The following is an 11,080-nucleotide window of genomic DNA, read 5'->3' on the forward strand; positions in this document are numbered from 1 at the left end:
CAATACATTGGTTTTCTAATACTATAAAATACTTTAATGGCCAGACTGTACTTTTGTGCATTACACTTCACCACACATTTGCTATTACCCTCCTAGTTCAATTGCTACCTTGCCCAAGTCAAAAACCTTTTCTTTAATTAAAAAGGGGCATTGCATCATCTCTCCTTTGCATGTTAACCTGCTAATGCTATGTCAAACCAGCAAAAGTATCCTTCTGTTTTTATCCTTCTGTTTTCATTCTTTCATTAGTTGTTTTTACTCTTCACAGTGGAGCTATTTTCTTGTACATGACCACTATCCATCATCTTAATACTCCTCCCACTCAGTCCTGATAGAATATAAACCTGGCTTGGACATTTTCACATGCTTTTACAAGAATCATGTACTAACTCGTTCACAATCATTTGTGGGACAAGCTCTCTCCTAACTAAATGGAGACAGCCAGACCTGAGCAACCACTATCCTCAATCTCTGCCCTCCTGAAGTGAAGAAAGAAACTGTGTGATGAGAAAGTTTGGAGGAATACCAGTGCTCCAACTTGCTCTTTTTCTTCCTCTTCCTACAAACCAGAATGGAGTGGCCAGAATAACACAGTGTGCGTCTCTTATTTATTAACTTTATGTTGACTTGAAAGTATATGGCGCATAACTATCAATCCTGCTGCTAAATCGTTCTGGACATCATTAAATGCTACTATACCATGCTCTTGTCTGCTAAATTGGTCACTGTGTAGGATCATCCTACATCACTGCTCACCAGTCAAGGTTACTATGAAGAACTCTCCATCTCCATTAACCTGAGGCTATCATCCAGTAGGTCATTGGCAGGTTTTCTTTTACTGTAGGACCATACTGGAGAGGAAATCTATCCACAGGCTATCTTTCTTTGTTATCAATATTTTCTTTAACACCTTTACTCAGTTCCCACTACCCTCAAGGTTAACAATAAGTTCACAGACACTTTTGTCACGAAGACTGAGACCATCCATTTCAGTTGCCTCTAAAAGATCACTCCCTTTATTTTGTCCATCAAAGTTTACTTTAAGGATCTATAACATTTTCTAGTTTTTGTACCAGCATATTCCTACTCCAGGCTATTTTTATATGTGGGATCTATCTTTTGGTCTCTCACTCTTGCAACTACACTGAACATCCAATGCCCTCTTGTGGCTTCCATGCAAGCTGATGTTGTGAACAATGTTCTCTCCTCAGCTGCTGCCCATGACCCTTTAAAATCCCTGCTTATATCCCTTTAAAATCCACCCTGACCCCTCTGAAACCACTGCCCATCTTCAGCCATTCATTTTTCATCTCCAAAGTTGCTGAATATATCATTCTCTCCGAAACCTGTGCCAATCTTTCCTTCAATCATGTGTTTGGATCTCTCTAATCAAGTTTCCATCTATGCCGTGTAAGACTCAAATCAAATTCTGTGTGTGACTGGCCACGGCCTGATCACCTTTTGCAGTTTTCTCTATTTCTGCTGGTATTGATAAGATCGACAACACCATTTTCCTCCAGTATCTCTCTTCTATTGTTCAATTAAATGGTTCTGCCCTTGTTAGGCTACATACTTATCCAGTTGACATCCTTGTGCCATTAAGTCTGAGAAAGCTATTCCATGATCCTGCCTTTTTTCATTGATGTGATGTCAGTTTCCCATGCACACTGGATTTATCCAGCTCTGAATCTCTTAATCTGTGTTATCAACCTGCTTGTCTGTCAGGGTAAGCTAAGACATCCTCCAGTTAAAAAAATGTAAAAACTGAAACTTTTGTCTTCAAACACCACCACAAACTCTGCTCCTTTGCCACTGACTCAGTCTTTCTGCCGCTGTCTCAGATAGAAGCAAATTGATTACAGTTTCTGCATTCTATTCCACACAGAGCTGAGCTCCTGGCTCTATAGCTTTACCACAACAAAGGCAACTCTTGCCTCTGAAATGAGATTTATACTTGGCCTATCTGCTACTAGATCCCCCTGCATGTTTTTTGCTAATTATTCAAAATCTCTGCTGGCTAGTCTTCTGACTTTAAGCAAACATGAACCAGAACTGATCCAAAGTTCAGTTTCTTGAATTCTAATCTGTACCAAGCTCATGATCATTCTTTGCTCAATGCTGTATGTTCACTGCCATTTGAACAACTTTGCAAGTTTAATATTCCTATTGTTGCATTAAAATCTCATCAAAGCCTTATATTCCCATATATTTTGAATGACCTCTTGCCATAATATCTATCAAGATGTGCCTGCTTCTTGAAAACTCCTTTCACCCTACCTTTTGTGGTTGTGCCTTTGGTTATAGAGCAGGAAACAGACCCTTTGTCCCAACTCATCCATGCCAATCAGGTTTCCTAAACTGAACTAGTCCCATTTGCCTGAGTTTTGGCCATATCCCTCTAAACCTTTCATATCCAAGTACCTGTCCAAATGTCTTTTAAATGTTGTAATTGTACTCGCCTCTCCCACTTCCTCTGGCAACTCGTTCCATCTACGCACTATCCACTGTGTGAAAAATTGCTCAAGAGGTAAGAAATACCTTAATGTATATGACCCCTTTAAGACCACCAGATGGGCCAAGGCACTTTACAGCCAATAAAATACTTTTGGACTGTAGATCCTCTTGTAATGTAGGAGACACAGCAGTCAATTTGAACACAACAGGCTCTGACAAGCAGCAATGACCAGATAATCGGTTTCATGGTTGAGAAATAAATATTGGCCAGGACACGAGGGATAATGCCTCTTTTCCATTTCAAGATAGTGTTACATTTCACATCCACTTGAAAAGATGACCAAATAAAACAAAAAGAGGGAGAAAATAAACTTTGAGGGTAAACGCACAAGCAATATCAAGACTGGCAGCAAGAGCTTCTTTTAAATACATGAAGGAAGAGAGAAGCCAAACTGAACATAGGCTCTTAGAGAATGAGGTTATGAAAATAATATTGGAAATGGCAGAGGCATTGAATAAATACTTTCACAGTAGAAAACGGTAATAATATTCCAAAATGATTAAATAATCATGGACTAAAATGAGGAGAGAAAATAAATGCAATAACTATCACTACAGAAAAAGTGCCAGGGAAACTAATGGGGCTAAAATACAACAATTCCCCTCGATATGATAGGATACATTCTAGGATATTGAAGGCAACAGCCAGAGACAGTGGATGCACTAGTAGTCACCTTCTAAGAATCTTAAGTTTCTGACAAATCTGCCAAAGTAATAATCTTATTCTAAAATGGAGGAAGGTTAAAACAAAGTACCTGTATGTCAATTAACTTAACATCTGTCATTTGGAAAATGTCCACTTATAAAGGATGCAATATTATAGTATCAAGAAATACATAATAATAAAGAGTCAGCATGGCTACATTAATAGGAAATTGTGGTTGACAAATTTGCTAGACGTCCTTTGCAGAGGTAACAAGTAGGATAGATAAAGATGAAGCAGTAGATGTAACATGTTTGGATTTTCAGAAGGCATTGGATAAGCTACCACACAGGTTAATTAAGGCAAGAGCTTATGGTGTTGGAGATAATATATTATCATGATATAAGGATTGGCTAATTAATGGAAGTCAGAGGGTTGGGATAAGAAGGGCATTTTCAAAAATGGAACCTGTAAGTGATTAAGATAACTCAGACTGCACATAGACATAGACAGGCTAAGCAAGGGTACAAAATCTTGACATATGGGGAATATAATGCGGGGAAATATGAGCTTATGCACTTTGGCAGAAAGATTAGAGAAGGTAAATATTATTTAAATGGAGAAAGGCTGCAGAAATCTCCAGCAAAGAAGGATTTGGGAGTCTTCATTCTTGAACCACAAAAAGCTAGCATCCAAATCTAGCGGATAATGGGGAAGGCAAATGTATCATCTTAGCATCTCGCCACTTAAATAAGCACACACTGCCATGTTTATGTTAAATAATGCTGTCTCTCATGTATATGTACATGCAACCTTAAATGATGATCATTAGATAGGGCCAGAAATTGGAATTTTCATGTTCTTCCTGTATCTGCTTTGGTTTCTTCCCACAGTCTACAGGTTAGATGAATTGTAAAAATGCAAAATCATGGGGATAATATGTGGATCTGGGTTTAATTAAGATGCTCTTCAGAGTATGCTGTAGTCTCGATGGGCCAAATGGCCTTGTTCTATGATCAGTACATTAACACAATTAACCTATTATCACAAATGGTTCCACCTCAAAACTCAATGGTCGCAAACTTGAAATTTTCAATTTAAATTGATTATCTATACCCTTTTAGAAAAGCAATATCCGAAGTTCAATTATACCTTGCATAAAAAAAGGTTCTTCTTAATTTCACTCCGTACTACAAAATCAGTAGTCATAAGATGCACTGTTATTCTGTCTTTGCCTGCCAAAGGAAAGAATTTCTCTGAAAAAGTCATAAAGTTGCAGTAATCGTACCAGACCATCAGGCTGCTATCTCATCAGAGAACTGGTGGTGGTTTAATCCAAGGATTACCATGCCTCAGGCAAGAGGAGAGGATGAGAAGGAGACACCTTCATGGTAACATCAGTTGGTGAGGAAATTGTACCCATGATCTTGGCATCACTCTCCCTAAACCAAGGCCACTGTGCCACATTCTAAAATCAGAAGGATTAGGAGTGTGAATCTGGTTGTGCAATACTGCAGCTGTAATAAAGTTATTTTCATGAATTGGATAGTGTTGCCTTAGATATCACCGAGCAGTAGCCCAAATTGGGAAGATCTGAGCCATAATGTGGTCAGTGGAAGAAATTAGTAGCAGCTACTATTGACGGTAAGGTATTGGTTTGAGTTTGTCCTGAAAAATCCAGGCCCAGATGATCACTGTCCTATCTGACATTGCTACTGACCTGAAAAGGAAATCTGAAGCTTTATTTCCAATCCTCTTCAGGCCCTAGAATTCTAGCATTGACTAGTAGGATTGTCAGTTGAGCCAGCTACTGCTCAAACCATTCCCACTCAACACTGCAGCCCTCTCAATACCTGTAGCATCCAAGCTCTGCAAAGCTACTGATAACCCCAAAGAATATTGACTATCCAGACATTACTAAATCAACTGAAATCATGCGGCATAATGACAGAAAATAAAATGAAATTTAAGTCAGTACATCTTCAAACATAAGAACATGACTGTAATGTTTTGCCCTTGCACGCCAAAGAAAATCTCTCAACTATGCTCCTTCATGTAAACAATCATGAAAATCTTCATTTCTATCTTCTGCCAGTTCTGACATTGAGCTGGGACCACCAGGATAGTGACAGATTGTAGGACAGTAATGTTAGGGCCCATTTAGAGGGAAAGGTCCCAGAGGTAGATGCCTTTCTTACTCCATAGGCCTCAAAACCTGTGAAAAAGTAAAAAAAACAGCCATTTTATTTCCAAAGGGAAAGTATTTTGGGATCCTTCTCTTCTGGCACTGCTGCATCTTTCTCAATAGTAATATTGTTTCCTTTGTTGGCCGGAAACCTGTCATAATAACTTCCAACCTAGAAAAATGAGTCAAAAATTAGATTGAATGATTGGCTCATTCAACCCAGCAGATTGAATATTGAGGCAAGTTCAATTCTGAGTGTGGTACAGAATGATTTTTGACCAGTCTGTGTTCCCCTGTGAGACTAGAAACATTATTCTGCAATTCATGGGATATCTCAATTAACTTAAAGTGTTAAATGTTCACCACCACTTCTTAATGTTGTTGAAAATCCCCTGTTTTTTTTAAACTCACTGATGACCCATACCTCAGAACCACAGACTTTCTAGCACAACATCTGAAGCATAGTAACCCTCAGGTTAAAGTCACTACTGTCATCTTTCTAAAGGCACCATGGCCTTCTACCTTACCAAAATGGCTATTTTTCACATGAGAGTTGAAATATTAAGTATTTGGATATGGAATTTAAACTGTATGAGATCTTGTACCAAATATGCCTTTCGAGAAAGAATTATTAGATCTCAATCAAGAGATTATTCAAGAGATGGATGAACTGCCTTTCATGATTAATCTTTGTGGAAACAATATTTATTTGTATGTTAACTGTTGCGTTTGCTCCCAGTTGTATCTTTTCAATGGGTGGCTCTTTAGGGGTTTGTGATCTTTTGTATATAAGGGGAGCCATCTTCTGGTCTAATCAAAGTTGAAGAGTAAACAAGATGCAGTTTATTGCTTCTCTGCAACTATTTAGAGTTATAATAACAGGTTCTATTTTAACATAAAGACCCTAAGACCCCAACACAACAGGGAACATATAAATTAATGCTGCTTTCATAAAGTGGAAAATTTCATTCCTATAATATACTCCATTTTTTATCTTATTGCCCCCTAATTTACCTGCCCTTTTATGTTGCTGTATTACAAATGACTGAAACCCATAAATGTGTAAATAATGTTGCTGTTTTAAAATAAATAAAGCATTGACTTTAAAATAAAAATTATTTTGACAACTGAATGGCAGTCATTTGCCCCTAGCCAAACAATAGGTTGCAATTAAGCAATATGAGTCTTTATTTATTATTACTGATTGTAAGATAAGCAGTGTAGTACAGCCTTTTGAAAGCAACAGGCTTATTTGAAACATTGTATAAATTGGTTACCTTGAATGCATTTTGAGTATCTTCCAGGCAATAGACCCGTATGCTATACTCCAATGATGTGCATGTTCCTGGTGCAAACAGAACTAGCCTTAGGCGCTTTGCTGCAGTCACATTCAGTGATTCACCAACTAAGGTGTATTTGCCCAGTGTCTCAGTAAATATATGGGACATTTGACCATCAAGCTGGCAATAATAGGGATTGGAAGGAACTTCTTTCCCCAGATGTAATACTTCCTGTGGAAAGACAAAAGAAAAGGAAATAGTTATATGAATTTAATAAAACTTCTCATTGCCAACCAGACTCATGCAGTAGATTAGGATGGACACAAAAATCCTATGTTTAACAGACATGAATGCACTGCACTAAAATTTTAGTTGATTAATGTGCTTAAAGTATTTATATATTTGCAATAATGTGAGCTTGATCATATAGTTTACTTATTTAGTGTCCAGTTAGCTATAAGACTACATTAATTTTCACATTGTTTATTCTAATTTTCACAATGTTTATTCTAATACAGTTGTGAAACTCGTCAGTAAATAATCAAGCACTAAATAAACTGGCCCATTCTTGTTTTTAATAATCAGAAATTTAGAATTAGGATTAGATCATGCCATGTCTCAGCACCAATAACAATCCTTTTCTCCTGAAGGAATGTTGTTCATTTTCACTTTTCAATGTTGCTTTCTGGGTGTGTGGAATGTTGCTGGCTTACAATTCTGAATACAGTATTTTGACAGTAATCTTCTAATGGGAGGGGGAAGTGAGGATGTGGTCAGCTAGCTCAGTTGACTGCGTAGCTAACTTTCGATGCAGAAAAGCATCACCAACAGCACAAGTTCAATTCACACACCAGCTGAGGTCATCATGAAGTTCCCACCTTCTCCTTCTTGCCCCACATCTGAAGTCACTAATGTCATCTTTCTAAAGACACCGTGGCCTTCTACCTTACCAAAATGGCTATTTTTCACATGAGAGCTGATACATTAAGTATTTGGATATGGAATTTAAATTGTATGAGATCTTGTACCAAATATGCCTTTCTAGAAAGAGTTATTAGATCTCAATCAAGTGCAACGAGCTGACTCTAGAGCAATGCAGGCTAAATACAATGATCTAACCTTGCTTTATCTGAAAAGAGCTAATTTAGCATGCAAAGTAGAATGGGAATTAAATCTGAGATCTTCTGGTCTCTGTACTCACTATTTTATTGTGTGGTCTCCACACACCAGACCTTTAGGAAAGCCATTGATCAACTCTGACTCAAGTGGATAACAGACTTAAAGATTTATATCAAATCCTACTGAATGTTATTGGCAGTCTCTGTACCTCTGAGTTACAAGGTCACCTTTTGAGAACCTTTCCAAATTATGTTGAGTGCATAATTTAGGATGACATTTCAATATGAGAATGTTCTGCACTGACAGATATTATCCATTTGGAGTTAAACTGGAGCCTTTTCTGTAGCTTGAGGTGAGTGATCCCATGACACTGTCTGAAGAAGAGTATGCCAGTCTCCTGATTTCTAGATCAGCATTTGTCTCTCAATCATCATTCAAACATTAAAATGTTCTGGTCATTTATCTTAGTGTCATTTGCAGTGCCAGATTGCATGCAATTCAGTAACCATGTCTGGCTAAATTACACAAATTAATACATTTCAACATCATGAAATAGCTGTGAGGTGCTGTGGGGCATCTGATAATGTGAAGGGTGCTATCTCAATATTAGCTTTTGCTTTCTATACCAACGTTCTCAGAAAATACTGTCTGTGCGTCAAAAAAAACTTTAGAAATGTACTGATAGTTATTACATGAGCTTTTTGAACACTGGATGATGCTACCAAGAGAAATCAAATAAATAATCAGCGAATCTATTTTTAAAGCTTGTGGTTAAGGGAAGTGTGTTGGCTTAATTACCTAGAGAATTCCAATTGTCCATGATTGCAAGGGATTTCTAATACCAACTTAAGCCACTGAAACACTTAATATAAGCCTCAGTTTAATGATGGTACCTCTGAAATGTAACATTCCCCCCTTTATATTGAATGAAAATCATACTTTGGAGATAAAGTTTCATTTTATTGATAATATTTGAAGCTACTTAGTAATTTTAGGATGCATATTATCTTATTATCAATGTTCAGCCCTCTCAATGTCATGAATTTTAAGTCTTAGTATCTAAGCCTCAGGATAGAGAAATGGGATGGCACAATGGCACAGTGGTTAGTATTGCTGCCTCACAGTGCCAGAGACCCAGGTTCAATTCCAGCCTCATGCAACTATCTGTGTAGAGTTTGCATATTCTCCCCATGTCTGTGTGGGTTTCCTCCCACAATCCAAAAATGTGCAGGTTAGGTAAATTGGCCGTGCTAAATTGCCCATAGTGTTAGGTATAGGGGAATGGGTCTGGGTGGGTTGCTCTTTGGAGGGTCGGTGTGGACTTGTTGGGCCTGTTTCCACATTGTAAGTAATCTAAGCAAAACACATTTTGAAGGATATAAATGTATTCCTGTGAGAAGAAACATACTTTTACCTCACTACAGTTAAATTCAAATGCAAAAACTAACCTCCAGTCTAAACTAAATTATTTTATTGAAGAAACTAAATTGTAGTGATATCTAACAAAACTCAATTCTAAATAACTAAAAGGTGAATCAGAAGTGGAAAAAAAAAAGCCAAAAGGAGAAAAGAATATCTCAGATTACTTTTTCTTGATACGTTAACAACAGATAGCAAGTGAAAGAATAGCGAGGTCAGCCACAAGGTTGAGAAATGATGAATGAGTCAACATTAGACCACTGAGAGGACTAGAAAAATATTCCATTTCTGGATCAACCAATTTTAGCTGCTTTCAGTTCTCACATTGATAATTTTTATATCACAAGCAACGAGACAACACCAGTTTTTCTATAATTTTAACTATAGAAAATGAATACACACTTCAAATACAATTTTATCAAAAATAATTTACTTCTGCTTGCAATTTCCTTCTCTCATTGGCCAAAATTCATTTGAAGAAGGGCTCATGCCCGAAACGTCGATTCTCCTGCTCCTTGGATGCTGCCTGACCTGCTGCGATTTTCCAGCAAATAATTATTAGAACAATAGATAGAAAAGATAGAAACATCAATTTAAAAAAAAAAGTTTAAATCTTAGTGACCAGTAAGATTTGAAGGACTGAGCTGCTATGGTTGTAATTATTAACTTGTCATGCCAGATGAGGTTGTTTGGCAGTAATTAATAAAAGGAACATTATGTTTTTCTTCAAAATCTTTAACAAAGTCATTAACTGAGGGAAATTGCCAGCTTGACAGCTGAAAGTTCATTGATTTCAGTCCGTGAATTAGTTATTTCAATCCCATCTTACAATAATTAGTTTTGAAATTTACCTCTTACATTTCTTTTCCTATTCACATATGGTTCCATGGTAGGTTCTTTTAATTCAGTGTGGGAACTTTTGTAAGTTGTGTACAGTTTTATCCCTTGGTATTGGTCAGTTAAACCAGACTGGAGAATGTATTTGGGCTGGGTTAGCAATTTCAAATATTGCTGGCCTATTTCAACAAAATACTGTAATGGGGACTTTCCTGCTGCATCGAAAACATTTTCATAATTAGTTTTGTGTTCCAATTCATTACTTGCTTAGAATGGAGGCAGTGTTGTTGGCTGAATTTCACTGGGCCACCGAGAGTGAGGTTGCAGGATAGAGATAATCTTTGCTGCCCGTTTGATGTTGTGACCTTAGCTCCAGATTTTGACAAGTAAAAGACATCTCAGAGAAGGGAGCTCTGAGGATGACATGACAAGACCTCAATTAAACTTCTGAATAATTAATTGATCTGTACTTTATGGCTTATTGCTGATTTTATTAATGTCACGAGAAACCATGAGTCTTTAGATCACTGATAGTTAAAAATGGTGACAAGGAGGTGTCAGTTTAGAACTAACTCTGACAGCCAACCACCTGGAAAGCCATTGTTTGGTGAAAGGGAGCTTGATGAATAGATGACATCATCAAATGATTTCACAGGACTGAGGGAGTATGCAAAGTTGTCAACTCTAATATTATACTTACATATTAAATTTAGTTCCCTCATCTAAATCCCTATGATGCCCTTCTAGTCACTGCTTTCCACTTATAAAAAAGGCCCCTTTACTCCTAATTTTGTTTCCTGTCTGCCAACCAGTTCTGTAATGATATCAATGCACTATCCCCATCACATGAACTTTAATTTTACAAGCTAGCCTCTTATGTGGAACCTTATTGAAAGACTACTGAAAGTCCAAGAAAAGCACATTCACTGGTTCCCCCTTATCAATCCTACTAGCTATATCCTCAAGACATCCCAGTAAATCTGACTCTTTCTAATCCTATCACTGTTTTCCAAGTGCTCTGCTATTAAATTTTTCATTATGGACTCCAGTATTTTCCTCACTGCAGACATCAAGCTAACCAGT

The 11,080-nt window shown here is 37.3% G+C and overlaps 1 protein-coding gene across 1 annotated transcript in view; it reads right to left on the reverse strand.

Moving 5' to 3' along the window:
• The window catches only part of unc5a (unc-5 netrin receptor A), a 579,623-nt gene that overhangs the window by 40,693 nt on the left and 527,850 nt on the right, over positions 1–11,080 (reverse strand). The window contains exons 11-12 of the mRNA XM_043704227.1: positions 8,434–8,459; positions 6,620–6,853 (exon numbers count right to left, since the gene is read on the reverse strand). Of these exons, the coding sequence (XP_043560162.1) occupies positions 6,620–6,853; positions 8,434–8,459 (260 nt within the window). The remainder of the gene's footprint in view (positions 1–6,619; positions 6,854–8,433; positions 8,460–11,080) is intronic.

The sequence above is a fragment of the Chiloscyllium plagiosum genome, chromosome 14 (assembly GCF_004010195.1).
Source record: "Chiloscyllium plagiosum isolate BGI_BamShark_2017 chromosome 14, ASM401019v2, whole genome shotgun sequence".
Taxonomy (NCBI): domain Eukaryota; kingdom Metazoa; phylum Chordata; class Chondrichthyes; order Orectolobiformes; family Hemiscylliidae; genus Chiloscyllium; species Chiloscyllium plagiosum.